A 19,557-nucleotide genomic window follows, 5' to 3' on the forward strand; every position below is an offset into this window, starting at 1 on the left:
GGAGTCAGGCTGTGCCCAAATCCCAACTCCACTACTTGCTTGGCTAAATAAATCCACCTCGGTTTACTGTCAAGAAAGTGGAGATAAGAGTACTCACAGTCGTGATGCATGAAAACTGCTTAGCACATAATAATACCTGATAAATGGGCACTACTATTATGTCTGAGACATACATTTTTATTATTTGCTCCATTATTTTGAGTAAAAAGTGTTTACATCACAGCCACAACAAAGAAATTGCTTCCAATTGAACTTAACAGAGTACTTTACCTTTCTGGGATTAGATGGGGTAAAGAGAACATCTTCTTTTAGCTGTCCTACGAACATTTCTTCTCTTCACACTGCCTGGGCTCCTTGCTGATTAAGGGTGTGCCATTGAAGGATGCTGACATAGGTTTATAGGCTAAAGACCCCTTTTATTTTTATTTTTTTAAATTTTATTATGTTATGTTAGTCACTGTACAATACATCATTAGTTTTTGATGTGGTGATCCACGATCCATTGTTTTCGTATAGTTTTTGATGTGGTGATCCACGATCCATTGTTTTCGTATAACACCCAGTGCTCCATGCAGTACGTGCCCTCCTTAATACCCATCACCCGGCTAACCCCTCCCCCCTCCCCTCTAAAACCCTGTTTGTTTCTCAGAGTCCATAGTCTCTCATCTCTCCCTCCAATTCCCCACCCTCCTCATTTCCCCCTTCCTTCTCCTAATGTCCTCCATGCTATTCCTTATGTTCCACAAATAAGTGAAACCATATGATAATTGACTTTCTCTGCTTGACTTATTTCACTTAGCATAATCTCCTCCAGTCCCATCCATGTTGATGTAAAAGTTGGGTATTCATCCTTTCTGATGGCTGAGTAATATTCCATTGTATATATGGACCACATCTTCTTTATCCATTCATCTGTTGAAGGGTATCTCAGCTCTTTCCACAGTTTGGCTATTGCAGACATTGCTGCTATGAACATTGGGGTGCATGTGGCCCTCCTTTTCACTACCTCTGTGTCTTTGGGGTAAATACCCAGTAGTGCAATTGCTGGGTCATAGGGTAGCTCTATTTTTAAATTTTTGAGGCACCTCCACACTGTTTTCCAAAGTGGGTGTACCAACTTACATTCCCACCAACAGTGTAAGAGGGTTTCCCTTTCTCCACAACCTCTCCAGCATTTGTTGTTTCTTTCCCTGTCCATTTTTGCCATTCTAACTGGTGTAAGGTGGTATCTCAATGTGGTTTTGATTTGAATTTCCCTGATGGCTAATGATGATGAACATTTTTTCCTGTGTCTGTTAGCCATTTGTATGTCTTCTTCAGAGAAGTGTAAAGACCCCTTTTAAAATATGAATGGTGCCTTAGCAAGAGTTTTAAAATCCTTTTTGAAACCTAAGTTCCTTGATTCCAGGTTTACTGAAGAGACAGCTCCAAGGATCAATGATTCTCCATGGTGGCTGCCCAAGTTCAAAGGCGGGCCTCACCATTAACCAGCCATAAAACCTTGGGCAGGTTGTTCAGCCTCTCTGCTACAGTTTCCTCATTTGTGCAATGTGGGTAATAAATAGTACATCTACCTTCCGGGTGTGTGAGGACTAAGTGAGGTAGTCCACGTTGAACATTTAGTCCTCAAGGTAAACTGACATTAACAGTAATTTGTTTTTTATTAATAGTGCTGTCCTCTCTTCACAGACAGAGATTTTAATGGATGCTGCCCATAAACAAAAGAGCTTACAGTTCAAGAAAACCATGGATGTGAGTCTCACTTTATTTTTTATTTATGTATTTATTTTTAAAAGATTTTATTTATTTATTTGAAAGAGAGAGCATGCACAAGTGAGGGGAGGGGCAGAGGGAGAGGGAGCAGCAGACTCCCTGCTGAGCACGGAGCCCAAGGATGCATGGCTTGATCCCAGAACCCTGAGATCATGACCTGAGCCAAAACCAAGAGTCGATGCCTAACTGACTGGGCCACCTAGGCACCCCTAAGTCTCACTTTATTGCCTTCTTTTTGTCATGGGGACATTTTCTGAAATCCTGTGCTGTGTATGAGCATATTCCTGACAATAACGTTTCAGTAATATTAATTAGTGCAGTGGTTTGGGAAAACAACCTTTAGAAGTTTGACTTTCCTTCTTTTTAAGGCCTTGGTAAGACTGAGGATGAAACTAGATAGAGGAAACAAAATGATAGTGCCTTTCTGGTAACCTGGAAAGGTCAATTTAAATATTTCAGGCCAAGACACAAAAGCATCTGTACTCCATGATGCCATTTATCTTGTTGGATTTGAGCTTTTTCTCTGTGACTACTTTGAGTCTTGATTTCTTACCTATTTTACTGAGTGACTCCTTCCTGTTTCAAGATCTGAAACCTGTAAAAACCTTCCTTAAATTATTTATTTAAAAAAACACTTAACAAGACAGAGCTAAGACAGATTGCTAGCACCCTCACTCTAGCGTTTATGAGTCTGTTCATTTGGGACAGTGAACTCTGGTTTTGAAACATCTGTGACTCCTTTTCTGTACAGAGGCATCATCATGATATTCTCTGACTGTGACATGCTATCTGGTAACCCAGTTACAAAAGAATATGTCACCAATGTTGATGGCATGTGTGGTCTGTTCTGCATCATTCTTTCCCACGATGCATAGCACCTCAAAAGCCACTGATAAATAGGAAGTGATGTTAGTGTAATTTGCAGAAATAGTGTTGGACAAGAAATAATTGTTCCCAGCACTTTTATTTTTTGAGCAGTCTGGGGTAAGCGTTCTCACAATTGAAGAGAAAGCCTTCGTGAAATACAAGTTTCTTAACTCTGTCTTCTACCTACGTGAAGAGCCATATCAGTGTTATAACTTTTGCTTCAACTGTCAAAAATGATTTAGAAAACTCAAGAGAAAGGAAGACTATTGTATTTACTCATTTTTTGCTGACTGTGTCCTTTTTTCCTCTTGATGTTCCAAGGTTTCTTCTTTTATAGTTTCCTTTTGCTTAGAGAACTTCTTTTTTAAGTAGGCTTCATGCCCAATGTGGGGCTTGCACTCATGACCCTGAGATCAAGCATCACGTGCTCTACCAACTGAGCCAGCCAGGCACCCCCGGAGAACTTCCTTTAGCCATTCTACAGAACGGTGTGTTAGTGACAAATACTCTGAGTTTTTCTTCATCTGAGAATGTCTTAATTCTCCTTTCAGTGTTAAAGGCTATTTTTACTGGATATAGAATTGTGTGTTGACAGTTCTTTTCTATCAGTATTTGAAAATGTGCCACTTTCTTGTGGCTTCTGTAGTTTCTGGTAAGAAAGCTGCTGTAATTCAAATTGGTTTTCCCTTATAGGTAAGGTGTCATATATTTTTTAATTTTTTTTTACCTTTCAGAAGTTCACCTATGTGTTTTTAACATGGATTTCCTTGGGCTTTTTTTTTTTTTTTTTTTTTAGATTTTATTTATTTATTTGAGAGAGAGAGAATGAGAGACAGAGAGCATGAGAGGGAGGAGGGTCAGAGGGAGAAGCAGACTCCCCGCCGAGCAGGGAGCCCGATGTGGAACTCGATCCTGGGACTCCAGGATCATGAGCTGAGCCGAAGGCAGTCGCTTAACCAACTGAGCCACCCAGGCACCCCTCCTTGGGCTTATTTTGTTTGGGGTTTGATCAACTTCTTGAATCCATAGGTTTACATCTTTTGCCAAGTTTCAGAAGTTTTCAGCTATTCATTTCTCCAAGTGCTTTCTCAGCCCACCTTCCTCTCCTTGGGTTGCAAGTACATGAGTGTTAGATCTTTTCTTACGGTGCCAAAGGTACCGCATTTTTTCCAGCCTATTTTTCTGTTATTCAGATTAGGTAATTTCATTGTTCTATCCTCCTCTCAGAAGAAAGAGACTCTTTCTTTTGTCTCTTCCATTCTTAAGCCCATCCACTGAGTTTTTTTATTTCCATTAGTGTGTTTTTTTAGTTCTAAAATTTCCATTCGGTTCTTCTTTTTTTATTTTTTGAACAATTTTATGTATTTATTTGAGAGAGAGCACAAGCGGGAGGAGGGGCAGAGGGAGAGGGACAAGCAGACTCTCTGCTGAGCATAGAGCCCAATGCACATCAGGACCCAAGATCATGACCTGAGCTGAAGTCAGACGCTTAACCAACTGAGCCACCCAGATGCCCCACCATTTGGTTCTTCTTTTTATCTTCTCTGCCTTTGCTGAGTTTTCTATTTCTTTACCAAGACCATCTATTTTTTCATTTATTTTAAGCGTATCTGTCCCTCTCCCTCTAGTATTAGAAAAGGTCAGGCATATTGTCTAGGCTTGGTATTGGTGAGAGTGAGGAAATTTACTCCATATACTGCTAGGGGGAGTTTCAGTTGGTGTGGTCAAGGAAGTTGGACATATACATATTCTTTTACCAAACAACTAAACTTCTGGGAATTTGACCTGTATAGATAAATTCATCCTACCCAAAATAAAATCAGCGTATTTTTATGTTATAAAAGAATGGGAAAGAAGATAAATGTCCACAAATAGAGAGATAGTTGAAATTATGGCATGAGTGTGTGTATTTACAACCATTAAAGTGTTCAGCTACAGGGCTCATGCTTGACATAGAGAAATGTCTCACATATTGTTAGAAAAGAATATTGTTGCATGAATATCTCATGTGCTTGTAATTATGAAAAATTATGACATTTCTATGTGTGTAGCATGTGTAGAGAATTATATGGCTGTTTACTGAAAGATTAACCCCAAATGAATTGCAGAGGATGCCGAGAAATGCAAGAATGCATGTGAAATATTTGATGAGCACAAACCATCTCTGCAAAGGAGTCTTCGTTCTTAGTCAAGCAGTTTTCGGGGGTCAACATTTTTGTTTATTAGCTGATTCGCAGCTTTATTTGTTCACAAAGTTAAGACTTTGCTTCAATAGTTGAAACAGAAAGTGCTCTGATTCACTAGCTATAGTTTGAGAACTGTTTTCACACTCATAGTAGTAATGATGGCCCAGATTAGACCACAGCCTACTTTCAAACTGAACTAAAACAGTTCTTTAAATCAAAAAGGAACATGGCTATGCCTAAGTGCCAGAGTCGCTGGGATTGATGCCCTCCCACTGTCACTTGCTATGGTGGGCACATTAGGATATTGAAGCATAATTATAATTACCATGGCCAAGTGATTGCATCTAAATTCTGAGGCTTATGTTATGAAAATGCTGGATTGCACATCTTACGGTTACATACCTATCTTGATTTTGCCTATTTCAAATCCCATCTTTTGTTTCTGTCAGTTTTTAAAGCTCATGTACTTTGTGCTTGCCAAATAGGAGGGATTACTTCCTTGATCAGGTTGCCACCACATGCATAGTTTGGAAAAGGGCTAGAGAGACCTTTCAAAAAGAGATCAGAAAGAGTGTTTGCCCTCAGAGTGCCCACCATGGAGTGGTGATCACAAAGCTAATCCGAGTGCCCTGTGCTTTGCTGGGCTTAGTGGGCTGGTGTGGCTGCTTTGCAGGGTTCCATTCTGCTCACCTGTTTTGGTCCTCTTTTGGCTTCTAACAACAAAGGCAAAGAAGATCTATGAGCAGAAATGCCGAGACAAAGATGAAGCAGAGCAGGCTGTCCACCGGAGTGCCAACCTGGTAAACCCGAAGCAACAAGAAAAGGTACCTGGGAGAGCCGGCGGCCTGAAAAATCTGAGATTTATGTATTTGAGACTCAAGCCAGTTAATAATCTTAATTAAAAATGGAGCTGCAACCTAAGTCCCTGACCATATCTTCCTCTGGGCTACTAGGATCCTCTGACCAAGAAAATCCCTTGTCACAGTTTTGGGGGTCTGGAAGAGCTGGAGAAATGTGGCCAGGGGGAAGGGAGTAGAGTGATAAGAAGTTGGGGGGGGGGCTTGGTTTTTTTCACCTTTCTTCAAAACTCAAGTATCCTTTGTAGCCAGGCCACCTCCTGCTTGGGTATATTATCAGTTTTACGTAATCTGGATAGAAGATTGTCAGCAACCAGAGGGCAGGGGTATGTGTTTAGGAAAACAGAGGGCAAGATGCTCCATGGCTATTGCCCAATGGTGATAAGATTAGGGGGCCGGTTGAACGATTTGCTGAGAGAAACACAGGTAAGACATGGGCTACACTGTTCTCTTCACAGTCATTGTAAGTCTGGTTGGCCTGTGGAAGCCTGGCCCAGCATTTCTCCTCTCTCCTTTGTTCTCACAGCTTTTTGTGAAACTGGCAACTTTGAAGACCGCAGTAGAAGACTCGGGTGAGGGGCTGCTCCCGGGGATGGGGGAAGGTTTTGTGGGGCTGACATTCTGCGGAATCTGTTCGGAAAGGTAGTTTTGTAGACCACACAATCATGTATGGACAGGCAGTGGGATTACTGAGATATCTGGAGGGAAGCAGGGAGAGAAAGAGGGAGAGAGGACAAATCAGGACCCGGGAAAGTGAGAGGAAGCAGATGGGACTGCAGTTTCTGTCCCAACACCCCTCCCCTCCTCAGGTCTTGGGGCTTACTTGTGATTAAATGGTGGAGGTAGGGGGGGTCATGTGCAGCTGCTTTGTATTCAGGCGCTCACTCTGCTTATTGGAAACATCGCTCTTAAAAGGCCATTTCAGCCCTGCTAACCCTTTCCTGTTATGAAGGCAACAGGCAAGTTGTGAGACCTTGTCATGGCTGAAATCTGAGATCCAAACCAGGTGTTTGCAAAGCCCTCTAATCCCAGAATACCCTGCAGAAGACAAGCCTCTCATGACCGTGGCCACTTAAGAAATCTCTAAATCCAAAAAAAAAAAAAAGAAGTCTCTAAATCCAAAACCAAAGTAACTCAATAGTTCTCTTCCCCGCACCTCTCCCTGGATCATTTTCCTGAAAATGGGAAGGAAGCTATTGAGGCCGAATTAGCCAAAGAGAGCCCTGGCTGAGGTTCCTGCCAGCCTTCTCTCTCCTCCCTTGAGCCATTTCTTGCTACTTGCTTGGTTTAATGTCTAAAAGGAAAGTGCTTAATTCACAAAGATATTACGAGAGTGAGAGATGGATGTGGCCTTCCAGTGTTCAGAACTCTGTGGGGCCTTGAGAGCTCAGCGCTACTCCATCGAGGCAAGCTGGGCGGTGGGTCTGCAGGCCCCTGTCCTGTCTGGTTTCTGAAGCCAGGCCCCTCCCCTGCATTGCAGACAAGACGTACATGATGCACATCAGCACCCTGGACAAGATCCGCGAAGACTGGCAGAGTGAGCACATCAAGGCCTGCGAGGTACTGGAACCGGCAGCTGCTTGGGAGGGGATGAGTTTTCCTCCCAGAACCTGGAGAGTCTACTTGGGGAGAAACGTACCACCCCCTTACCATAGGACCCCAAGTCTCATCGAATTGCTTGAGGGCAAATTAGAAATCAGAAATTTCAGTGGAGGAGGGAAGGAACTGGAAGGTTTTCCCCCAGACCTCATCTTTCTGCCGCGTCCCAGTCTTGACCATTGTGTCCGACTCTGCTCCAGGCCTTCCTCTCATGTTTGGTTAGTCCAAACACGCCATAGCTGAATCAGGTAATGGGTGATTAAGTAATTATCTTTCCAGAGTCTCACCTGAACCTGCTATCGGATAACGAGAACGCAGGCAGGAGGCGAGCAGGCTTTAGAAGTTTTTACTCTCCTTACACCTTCGATTTCACCATTACCCCCTGCTTCGTTTTTAGCACATGACCTCACTTACAATCTCCTGCAGAAAATAAAGACGTAATCTCTTTCTTACCAGTCGTTCTCAAAATGAAGTCCCAGGATGTAGCATCAGTATCCCCTGGGAATATGTTAGAGATGCAGATTCTCAGACCAATTCCAGACCCTACTGAGCAGAAACTGTTGGAGTGGGCTCAGCCCTGTGTTAATAGGTCCTCAGGTGATTCTTATGCAAATTTAAGCTTGAGAACCGCCAATCTCCCCTCCACCCCTCCTTTTCTCCTGTTAGTTGAAAAGGGGCTGCTCCTGCCCTATCAAGAGCCTGTCCCAACACCTGGGTTCAAGATGCCATCATCCAGCTGTCTTTCCCTCATGCCTGTGCACAGCCTTTTTAAAAAAATTAATTAATTTATTTATTAGAGAGAGAGAGCAGGAATACAAGCAGGGAGAGTGGAAGAGGGAGAGGCAGGGTTCCCGCAGAGCAGAGAGCCCGATGTGGGGCTCGATCCCAGGACGCTGGGATCATGACCTGAGCTGAAGGCAGACACTTAACGACTGAGCCACCCAGGCGCCCCCTGTGCACAGCCTTTAATGTGAACTTCTGCTATTGTCATTTGCACAACTCTGCTCATTCTTGGTTTTAGAACCTACTGGCTGTTGCTTCCCATCTGCTACCCTCTCCTGTCTTCACAGCCAGCCTTCTTGAAGGCGTTGTCTTCACATAATCATCGCCCTTTGCCTATCCTAGCCTGCTGCGTCTGGGGGTCCCCCCTGCCCACCCCCGCCCACTCACCGCTGCTCACTTGAGGAACTGGAAATCTCCATGGTGTGAGGTCCAGCAAGCCTTTGCAGTTCCTGATCTTATTTGATATATATCTACTCTCTAGTACTGTGGGTCACTATCCCCCTCCCAAAACACTCCTTTCTGTTTTACTTCCTTGATTGCACACTCTCATGGAAAAGCCTAGAATAAGCCCCCCTTTTAAGGTTTAAAAAAATGCAAAGCAATATCATATACATTTTATGGACATGCATGAGAATGATAAAGTTTAGGAAAATGGTTATCTGTGGGGAAGAAGGAAGGTGATTGAGATTGGGGAAAGCACACAAGGGGCTTAAACAGAATCTGAGGCAAATATGGACAAAATTGTTGACTGAGCTAGGTGGTTGATATGTGGGGATTCATTACATTTCTGTCTATGATGCTTTTTATGGGCAATATTCTATAATAAAAATAATGTGAAATTTTAGTATTTATATGCTACATAAATATTTAATATACTAATATACTAAGTATACTAAATAAATACTAAATAAATCTAAAATTTATGCTACATATAAATACTCAAAGGTTTGCAGGTAAAATAATGTATTTGCTTCAAAATACTCTGAGGAGTAGTTGATTTGGTAGGCATATAATAAAACAGAATTGGTTGTGAGTTGATAAATGTTTAAGCTGATGATGGGTACATGGGCAGTCATTAAACTATTCTCTTGTGTATGTGTGAAGCTTTACATTATAAAAATTTTCAAAATGTAATAGTGTTATAATCAACATTAAAAAACACATTAATATCGAACATCCACTGTTGAATAGAATAGCATCCACTTTATAGAATAAGAGCTTGATTTTCCAAATGTTGGTATTTGTTTATATCCAAAAAACTATTTTTCAGGGAGTGACCTTTTAAAAAAACTTTTTTATAAAGAAAATTTCAAAAATACACAGAGATAGAAGGCAAGTGCAGGTTCCCCCATGTTCTCATGAACTGGCTTCTACGATTGTGACCGTCTTGCCAATTGAACTCAGTCATAGGGGCAGGGCAGAGTTTTGGAAATTGGAGCTGCCAGGTGGAGAAACCCATTAGGCAGTTGGAAATGTGAGCTGGAATTCAGGTTAGAACCTTGCTATCTGGGTTCGTCATTACCTCTTACCTTCAGAACTATCTCCGATCCTGTTAGTGTTAATACCATTTGAGAATACCATTTGCATTCTTTGCCTACAGTAAGAGTTGATGAGTTTCCCCGGTGGTGAGGGCATTATCCTAAACGGGGCAATAAGCTTACAGATAATGAGGGTTGATACTGATTCTTAAGTCATAGCCAGTCTAGACAAATGTCCTTTTTCTCTGCCTCTGTACGGACATGTCATTATGTTTCTATAGATATTTGAAGCTCAAGAATGTGAACGAATAAACTTTTTTCGGAATGCACTGTGGTTACACATGAATCAGCTGTCACAACAATGTGTCACAAGCGATGATGTAAGTCAAAGGCATCCACGGAGGATTCATTAGAGTGGGAGGAACCATAGACATTTATTAGTCCACCTTCCTCATTTGAGGCCCAGAGAGGTACAGTGACTTGCCCAAGACCACACAATGAGTTGATAGACCCAAATAAACACCTAACTGCCTGACTCCTGGTCTGCTTTGCTACCATGACTTTCTCTTTAAGAGTTAGGACAGGGGAGCAGAGAGGGAGACCCAAATGCAGTTTTTTGTTTGTTTGTTTGTTTTAGGATTTTTATTTATTTATTTGAGAGAGAGCGTGCACAAGCAGGGGAAGGGGCAGAGGGCCCGGGGGAGAAGTGGGCTCCCGGCTCAGCAGGGAACCTGATGCAGGGCTTGATCCCGGACCCTGAGATCATAGATCATGACCTGAGCCAAAGGCAGACACTTAACCGACTGAGCCACGCAGGCGTCCCCCCAACCAAAATGCAGTTGAATTTATGGATGACAGAGATTTTATAGCATGACTGTGGGTCCCAGAGTGTCTCTCCAGGACAGCGCCAAGTACTAGCAGAATGACCCTTGCCCAGGCTAATGATCACGCCAGGGCTCAAGATTTACTTCAGCAGTATTCCCAGGGTCAATATCCAGCTTTAACTTGTGCACAGCAATCTTCATGGGATCTCAGACCTCAAACGGATCAGAATTCAAATTATCACAACCCTCTGTCTAAGAAATAGCCACCCTCACTTAGATGGGACAGTCACTTTAGAAGAACAATTGAATACCTAGAAAACCTGTAGAATTGACTAGAACTTTTTCCAAGGTAATACATTGTCTTTGCATTTGTGTGTGGCATTAGTCTTGGTATCTATTTCCTTTGGCCATCAGTATTATAAAAAACCCTCTTTCTGGCAAGGTTTTTATGCTGCCATAGAGATACCTTTCTTGCCATCTTTAAAACAATTTTTTTTTTTAAAGATTTTATTTATTTACTTGAGAGAGAGAATGAGACAGAGAGAGAGAACATGAGATGGGGGAGGGTCAGAGGGAGAAGCAGACTCCCTGCCGAGCAGGGAGCCCGAAGCGGGACTCGATCCCAGGACTCCAGGATCATGACCTGAGCCGAAGGCAGTCGCTTAACCAACTGAGCCACCCAGGCGCCCTAAAACAATTTTAATAGCAGATATGCGTCAGAAAAATCCCTTTATATGAGTCATAGAAAAAGAGACTTGGGAATGTCTCTTTTTCTTTTTTAAAACAAAATTTGGGAGATTCAGCCATTCATCAAAACTGTTTTAATAAGCTGTGTCACAATTATCACCGACATACTCTAGCTTGATTTATCTTTTTTTTTAAAAAAGATTTTATTTACTTATTTGTCAGAGAGAGAGTGCACAGCAGTGGGGAGGGGTAGAGGGAGAAGCAGACTCCCGCCGAGCAGGGAGCCCAATATGGGACTCGATCCTAGGACCCTGGGATCATGACCCGGGCAGAAGGCAGATGCTTAACTGACTGAACCACCTGGGCGTCCTGATTTATCTTCTTTTTGTTAGATGTATGAAGAAGTCCGTAAGAGCTTGGAAGCATGCAGCATTGAGAAGGACATTGCATTTTTTGTGAACAACCGAAAAACTGGACAAACCCCACCAGGTGAGTGGAGTGGCAGGGCTGGGGGTTTATTTAAGCATTTCTACTAGTCTTCTGCATCACATGTCGAGAATGGAAGACACCATCATCTTAATATTTTCTTTCTTAATTCCCCTAGCACCCATCATGTATGAGAATTTCTACTGCCCCCAGAAGAATACAGCCTCACAGGGAAAGGCCCCGGGACCTAACGTAGCAAGGTAATAACCAGCTACCTTTCAAATAAAGAAAAATAATTTTTTTTTTAATTTATTTTTTTGACAGAGAGAGACATAGCAAGAGCAGGAATACAAGCAGGGGGAGTGGGAGAGGGAGAAGCAGGCTTCCCGCAGAGCAGGGAGCCCGATGTGGGACTCGATCCCAGGACCCTGGGATCATGACCTGAGCTGAAGGCAGACCTTAATGACTGAGCCACCCAGGTGCCCAAGAAAAACACTTTTAATAAATGTTATCATTAGTGTTCTAAGAGGTATTAGAATTGGAACACATCCACATTTAGGACAAATGTTCAGTGGATTTTACCAGTCATAGTTTAAGGAGGACTATATCATGCTTGAGGGTGATTATTGTTACTCATGTATGAATCCTATACCTTTTTTACAGCTTATAGAAAGCAGGAGTCAGCAGACTCTGGCCTGCTGTGAATCAACTCTGACCAACCTCTTTTGGTAGGGCCCAGGAGTAAAGAATAGTTTTTACATTTTTAAATGGCTGAATAAAGAGAAAAGGATATTATTTTGTGACACATGAAAATTACATGAAATTCAGATGTCAGTGTTCATATAAAGTTTTATTGGACCCCGACCATGCTCATTCGTTTGCATTTTGTCTGCGGCTTCTTTTGCATTCAAGTTGACAGAGTTGCAACCGAGTTGCCCTCGTGGCCAGCAGAGCCGAAATCGTTTACTGTCTGGCCCTTTACAGGGCTATAACCTGTAAAGGATCCCGACAGAAGAGAAACTTCTGTTTCACGCAGTCAACTTCACGACTAAGCTGCTAACTTCCATTCCAGTTTTTTCAAAAGAGGAGTATTTGAGGGGGCATTGCCGGACCCTCATCAATATTTAAGAATGCCAGGCTCTGTTCAGAATAGTTCGTGTGAATTAGCTCATTTCATCCCAACAGTGAGGTGGAAGCCGCTTGTCTTTTCCATTTTAGGTGTGATCATGCGGAGGTACCAGATCAGGAAACCGCGCACTCATAGCAGAGATTTTCCTCTTGTCGGTGTGGGGTGTGGGGGCGGGGCTCCGTGCAGCCTGCCCGTCAGCATAATAGAATGTCAGCAGCCTGGATTCCAGTGGGTCAGCGTTGGTGCAGGCCTTTTGCTTCATCTGAACTCTCCTTGACTCTCCAGAACAGAAACCAGATCTGATTAGAGGGCAGTATGCTTGTAGTGTGAAGTCAAAAATTAGAAAAATAACAAGATCTCATATGAAAAACTTTGGTTTTCATTTCTTACAGGAGAGGACCTCTCCCAGTTCCTAAAAGTTCACCAGGTATGACACCGAGAAAGGCCTTTTGAAATGCTTATGTCATGTTCTCTCTCTCTTTTCTTTTTTGTAAAGATATTATTTATTTATTTGAGAGAGAGTGAGCACATGAGCAGGGGGGTGGGGCAGAGGGAGAAGCAGACTCCCAGCTGAGCGCAGAGTTCCACGCAGGATCCTGAGGTCATGACTTGAGCTGAAGTCAGTTGCTTAACCGACTGAGCCACCCAGGTGCCCCATCATGTTCTCTCTAAAGTTGAGTAGTTAGAATGTTGAAATAAAGGGAAAGAATGGAACAATTTTTTTTTAAGATTTTATTTATTTATTTGACAGAGAGCGACACAGTGAGAGAGGGAACACAAGCAGGGGGAGTGGGAGAGGGAGAAGCAGGCTCCACGCTGAGCAGGGAACCCGATATAGGGCTCGGTCCCAGGACCCTGGGATCAGGCTTAACGACTGAGCCACCCAGGCGCCCGGAAAGAAGGGAATAAATAGAATCAAATTCTCAAGAGAATGAACCTGTATCAGGATCTTAATATAATACTATTTGTCACAGAGTGGACTTTGGTAATTGGTGGTCTACTTTATAGCTTATCAAAGAGAATTCCACTCTTGGAGTACCAAAAGAAACTTATTATAAGGCAGTCTTACCTAAGAGATTATTTCAACTTACCTAAGTTGACAGTCTTACCTAAGAGATTATATGAACCATATAAACAGCAAAGTGAGATATAGTTTCCTTTGGATTACACAGAAACATAACTGATAGAAGGCAAAGATGTCTAGAAACATATAACCTAATATTATATATTTGTGCACTGACCGTAACTGGGTCTTTCACTAATCACTCTGGTCTCTTTTTCATTCAGAACTCCTAATGATACCTCTGGGACAACCACACATTTTAGCACTTTTTGTTAGTTTTAGTCCTTGGATAATTATAAGATCCTTGAGGGTGGGCACTTGGTTTTCTCCTGTATCACTCATAGCACCTAACACAGTACTGGGCACATAGTAGGTGCTCAACAAATATCTGTTATTCGAGTAAAAGAAAGATCTACCTACCTGGGTTCAAGGGACTGAGGGAAGAGAAAACTCATGCAGCATATGGGAGCTTAATAGAGCTTCAGTGACTGAAAGAAATTCAGGGGCTGAAATGATATCTTTGAAAAATATAAGGATTTAAGTTATTTTATTTTTGTAAAACAATTACCATCTGATAACGTGGGACTTATTTATGTCTATGTCTGAAGATGACTTTACTCTGGGTGCTGCTATCTGTGCATGGATGAAAAGGGCAATGAAATCATAGTAGTGATTGCCAGAATGTGTGAGTGAATCCTCTGGCTTATAGTCATGACTACCATTGGTAGGATTTGTCGCCAGATGTTTTCTTTTTATAAAAGGACAGTCACTAGAATCTTAAAGTGGAATGTTCTGATTTCAGAACGGCTAAGATCTTATCATGAAACAAGATTAACTTAATGTTGCTGTTCTGCCCTTTGCAGATGCTCCTGACTATTCCTTGGTTGAGGACTACAGTCTGATCTACCAGTAACATCAATGGTAAGAACCTTTAATGTTTGCATAATCAAATTACATTTAGACTGATGAGTGTGTTTTTGAGTCTCTGAAGCTTCCTTAAAACACCATTGCAAGCAGCAAGGCCTTGCCTCAGGCTGGCCCACTGGTGCATGGGGTTCTGCAGGATGGCCTCTCTAAATCCCATACTGCAAGGGGACTGGTGCCTGCGCCGTACATATTTGAATGAGGAGATTCTCCCTTCATTAATTATTCTGTAGCTCGTTTCTGCTCCCGTTAAGCTCTTTGTGGCTATAACACACTTACGCTCAAGGCAAGGCTCACAAACAAAACACACGTGATCCTCACTGTTGAAGTAATAGTGTACTCCCCCATTCCCCAAAGGGGGAAAAGTCAAGTCAAAAGAAGTCAGTGAGGGCGCCTGGGTGGCTCAGTTGGTTAAGCAACTGCCTTCGGCTCAGGGCATGATCCTGGAGTCCCGGGATCGAGTCCCGCATCGGGCTCCCTGCTCGGCAGGGAGTCTGCTTCTCCCTCTGACCCTCTTCCCTCTCATGCTCTCTGTCTCTCATTCTCTCTCTCTCAAATAAATAAAATAAAATCTTTAAAAAACCAAACAAACAGGGCGCCTGGGTGGCTCAGTTGGTTAAGCGACTGCCTTCGGCTCAGGGCATGATCCTGGAGTCCCGGGATCGAGTCCCGCATCGGGCTCCCTGCTCGGCAGGGAGTCTGCTTCTCCCTCTCCCGCTCCCTCCTCTTGTGCTCTGTCTCTCTCAAATAAATAAATAAAATCTTTAAAAAAAAAAAAAGAAGTCAGTGAAAATGAGGCAAACACTATCACACTCACCTATTACACGAGGGCATTATGGGGGTCAACTCATCTCAGATTATTACTGCTCCATACTAGCAAACAAGGATTCCTAGAGCTGAATCGTGGAGGCAACCGTTACTGCGGAGATGGTGCTCTGTCTTTGGTTCTCAGACACTTGCAGCTTGCAACATGTCCCAAGTCAATCTCAGTCTTCACAAATGGGAAGGAATGCCTCCAAAGCCAAAATAGTACTGTATGAAACTCTATCAAGTATGAGTGTTTTAACCCAAATGGGCGTATCTTGGGGTATGACAACATATGTACGGATGAGCAAAGAAAAGGCTTGAAAAGGTATATTTCCAAACAAGTAATAGTTTTTCTTTACTTATGTTTTCCAACTGGTTTACAATGAAACTTTATTACTTCTTTAATAAAAAACTGTTTTTGAAGAGTGGATCCTCTTGCACATTCCTGATTTAGTATGTTCCTGGGAGTGCCAGGAGTGGGGGTGGGATACAGGAACTGGAACAGCCTCTCTCCCACCCTCCCTGGTTTGGTGCTACTGTCTCTTAGGAAACAAAACAGGTTTTTCATTTTTTTTTTTAATTAAAAAAATTTTTTTATTGTTATGTTAATCCCCATGCATTAATCATTAGTTTTAGATGTAGTGTTCCATGATTCATTGTTTGTGCATAACACCCAGTGCTCCATGCAGAACGTGCCCTCTTCAATACCCATCACCAGGCTAACCCATCCTCCCACCCCCCTCCCCTCTAGAACCCTCACTTTGTTTTTCAGAGTCCATTGTCTCTCATGGTTCGTCTTCCCCTCTGATTCCCCCCCTTTATTCTTCCCCTTCTGCTGCCTTCTTTTTTTTTTTTTCTTAACATATATTGCATTATTTGTTTCAGAGGTAGAGATCTGAGATTCAACAGTCTTGCACAATTCACAGTGCTTACCAGAGCACATACCCTCCCTAATTTTTTAATTAACATATAATGTATTATTTGTTTCAGGGGTACAGGTCTGTGATTCATCAGTCTTACACAATTCACAGCGCTCACCATAGTACATACCCTCCCCACTGTCCATCACCCAGCCACCCCATCCCTCCAACCTCCCTCCACTCCAGCAACCCTCAGTTGGTTTCCTGAGATTAAGAGTCTCTTACGGTTTGTCTCCCTCTCTGGCTTTGTCTTGTTTCATTTTTCCCTCCCTTCCCCTATGGTCCTCTGTCTTGTTTCTCGAATTCTTCATATCAGTAAGTTCATATGATACTTATCTTTCTCTGATTGACTTATTTCACTTAGCATAATACCCTCTAGTTCCATCCACGTCATTGAAAAAGATTTCATTTTTTTGATGGCTGTATAATATTCCATTGTGTATATATATATACACACACACACACACACCACATCTTCTTTATCCATTCATCTGTTGATGGACATCTGGGCTCTTTCCATAGTTTGGCTATTGTGGCTGTTGCTGCTATAAACATTGGGGTGCATGTGCCCCTTCAGATCCCTACATTTGTATCTTTGGGGTAAATACCCAGTAGTGCAATTGCTGGGTTGTATGGTAGCTCTATTTTCAACTTTTTGAGGAACCTCCTTACTGTTTTCCAGAGTGGCTGCACCAACAAAACAGGTTTTAATAGTGCTCTGTGGTGGCTTTCCTTCAGTGTTTCATAGCACTGAAAAGTTTTAAATTCAATTAACTAACATATAATGTATTCTTAGTTTGAGAGGTAGAGGTCAGTGATTCATCAGTCTTATATAACACCCAGTGCTCATTACATCACATGCCCTCCTTAATGTCTATCACCCCATTCCTCCATCCCCCTCCCCTCGAGCAACCCTCCATTTGTTTCCTATGATTAAGAGTCTCTTCTGGTTTGTCTCCCTCTCTGATTTTGTCTTGTTTTATTTTTCCCTCTCTTCCCCTATGATCCTCTGTTTTGTTTCTTAAATTCCACATGTGAGTGAGATCATATGATAATTGTCTTTCTCTGACTTCTTTCACTTAGCATAATACCCTCTAGTTCCATCCATGTCATTACAAATGGCAAGATTTCAATTTTTTTATGGCTGAGTAGTATTCCATTGTATATATATACCACATCTACTTTATCCAGTCATCTGTCAATGGACATCTGGGCTCTTTCCATAGTTTGGCTATTGTGGGCATTGCCACTATAAACTTTGGGGTGCAGGTGCCCATTCGGATCACTACATTTGTATCTTTTTTTTTTTTATAAAGATTTTATTTATTTATTTATTTATTTGAGAGAGCAAGAATGAGAGAGAGAGAGAGAGAGAGAGCACATGAGACGGGGAGGGTCAGAGGGAGAAGCAGGCTCCCTGCCGAGCAGGGAGCCCGATGCGGGACTCGTACATTTGTATCTTTGGGGTAAATACCCAGTAGTGCAATTGCTGGGTCGTAGGGTAGCTCTATTTTCAACTCTTTGAGGAACCTCCATGCTGTTTTCCAGAGTGGCTGCACCAGCTTGCATTCCCACCAACAGTGTAGCACTGAAAAATTCTTGCAGTGAGCATATCAAACCTTGCTTGTCTTCAGTCCTCTGAAAACACCTACTTTGTGACTTACAGCCCATTAGCTAGATGGGACAGAAGCCATGTTGTTTTAATTACATAGAAATAATCAGCTAGTATGTATTGATTTAAATATGACTCCTTAAGTTGCTTAATAAATGTCTTTAATATCTAAGCAACTTGGCTGTGAAAGATGATGGAAATTGAAGATCTAAAATACCCTGGCCTCTGACTATGCATAACTTTCTGACTTACAAACAAATGGAGTTTTTACAACTGGTCATCATTTCTTCATTTCATAAGGTTCCCTTTTTCTCATGGAAAGAGGCACAGCCCATATTCGCGGTAGAGAGGGACGGGGGAATCAGCGACTTGGGACCCCCGCCCTCTGGAACACCACATACCTGATGGCTGCAGGCAGCCATGCAGCTCCAAGAGTTTGGTGGCGTTTGCTTTTTTTTAACCTCTTCCTTTCCTACGCTCACCTATCTGCATAAAGCATGTATTCTAGTTGCGTAACGGTAACCTTTGATCTGGCAGCTCTAGTCCCTCAGAGCTGTAGAACCTGCTGTTCACGGATGCATGATGCGAACACCAACACACATGAGCTCTGTCACCCCCTCGGGTTCCGTGTTGTGCTCCAGCTCAACGGACAGGGGCTCAGCATATATGGGTATTATTGACAGAGCTGAAGAGAATTTTACAGAAGGAAGTCTGTCTTAGTTAATAACTTAGCTAAGCAACTTCTCACAACACTTAAAAGAGTTTGAGCCTTTGGAAACGAAGTAGGAAGGTGTAGGAATTTGTGGTTTGTGTGGTGTCGTTGGTATTAGCTGCTCTGCCTGTTTTTGCTTCTAACATGTTTAGGTAAAGACAGATTATAACTTTTGTGTATCAGAAAATATAAATACGTGTATTGTTTACCAGAAAGCAATGCTGTTGTCATCACAATCCATTTTTCATCACTTTTTGAAAAATGTATTTCTTTGAGGGGGCGCCTGGGTGGCTCAGTCGGTTAAGTGTCTGCCTTTGGCTCAGGTCATGATCCCAGGGTCCTGGGATCAAGCCCCGCACCTGGGATTGAGCCCCGCATCAGGCTCCTGGCTCAGCAGGGAGCCTGCTTCTCCCTCTCCCTCTGCCTGACACTCCCCATGCTTGCTCTCTCTCTGTAATAAATACAAATTTTAAAAAATATTTTATTTATTTATTTGACAGAGAGAGAGAGAGAGTGTGTGTGTGTGTGTGTGCATGTGAGCTCTGGGGGTGGGGTGGGGAGAGGAGCAGTGGGAGAGAGAGAGCATCTCCAGCAGACTGCCTGCTGAGTGGGGAGCCCAATACCAGGCTCGATCCCAGGACCCTGAGATCATGACCTGAGCCAAAATCAAGAGTCAGATGCTTGGGGGCGCCTAGGTGGCTCAGTTAGTTAAGCGTCTGCCTTTGGCCCGGGTCATGATCCCAGGGTCCTGGGATTGAGCCCTGCATTGGGCTCCATGCTCAGCAGGGAGCCTGCTTCTCCCTCTCCCACTCCCCTTGCTTGTTTTCCCTCTCTTGCTGTGTGTCTCTCTGTCTTTTAAATAAAATCTTAAAAAAAAAAAGAGTCGATGCCTAACCAACTGAGCCACCCA

At 42.8% G+C, this 19,557-nt stretch overlaps 1 protein-coding gene across 1 annotated transcript in view; it reads left to right on the forward strand.

Moving 5' to 3' along the window:
• PSTPIP2 (proline-serine-threonine phosphatase interacting protein 2) overlaps window positions 1-19,557 on the forward strand; it is a 69,867-nt gene that overhangs the window by 48,530 nt on the left and 1,780 nt on the right. Inside the window, exons 6-14 of the mRNA XM_045886787.3 lie at window positions 1,690-1,752; window positions 5,552-5,650; window positions 6,210-6,255; window positions 7,164-7,243; window positions 9,825-9,923; window positions 11,447-11,543; window positions 11,659-11,740; window positions 13,002-13,036; window positions 14,536-14,593. Coding sequence (XP_045742743.1) covers window positions 1,690-1,752; window positions 5,552-5,650; window positions 6,210-6,255; window positions 7,164-7,243; window positions 9,825-9,923; window positions 11,447-11,543; window positions 11,659-11,740; window positions 13,002-13,036; window positions 14,536-14,585 — 651 coding nt within the window. The 3' untranslated portion in view covers window positions 14,586-14,593. The remainder of the gene's footprint in view (window positions 1-1,689; window positions 1,753-5,551; window positions 5,651-6,209; window positions 6,256-7,163; window positions 7,244-9,824; window positions 9,924-11,446; window positions 11,544-11,658; window positions 11,741-13,001; window positions 13,037-14,535; window positions 14,594-19,557) is intronic.

This window comes from Mirounga angustirostris, unplaced genomic scaffold (assembly GCF_029215605.1).
Source record: "Mirounga angustirostris isolate CCGP_5_RB_7025 unplaced genomic scaffold, mMirAng1.0.hap1 SCAF_14, whole genome shotgun sequence".
Lineage (NCBI taxonomy): Eukaryota > Metazoa > Chordata > Mammalia > Carnivora > Phocidae > Mirounga > Mirounga angustirostris.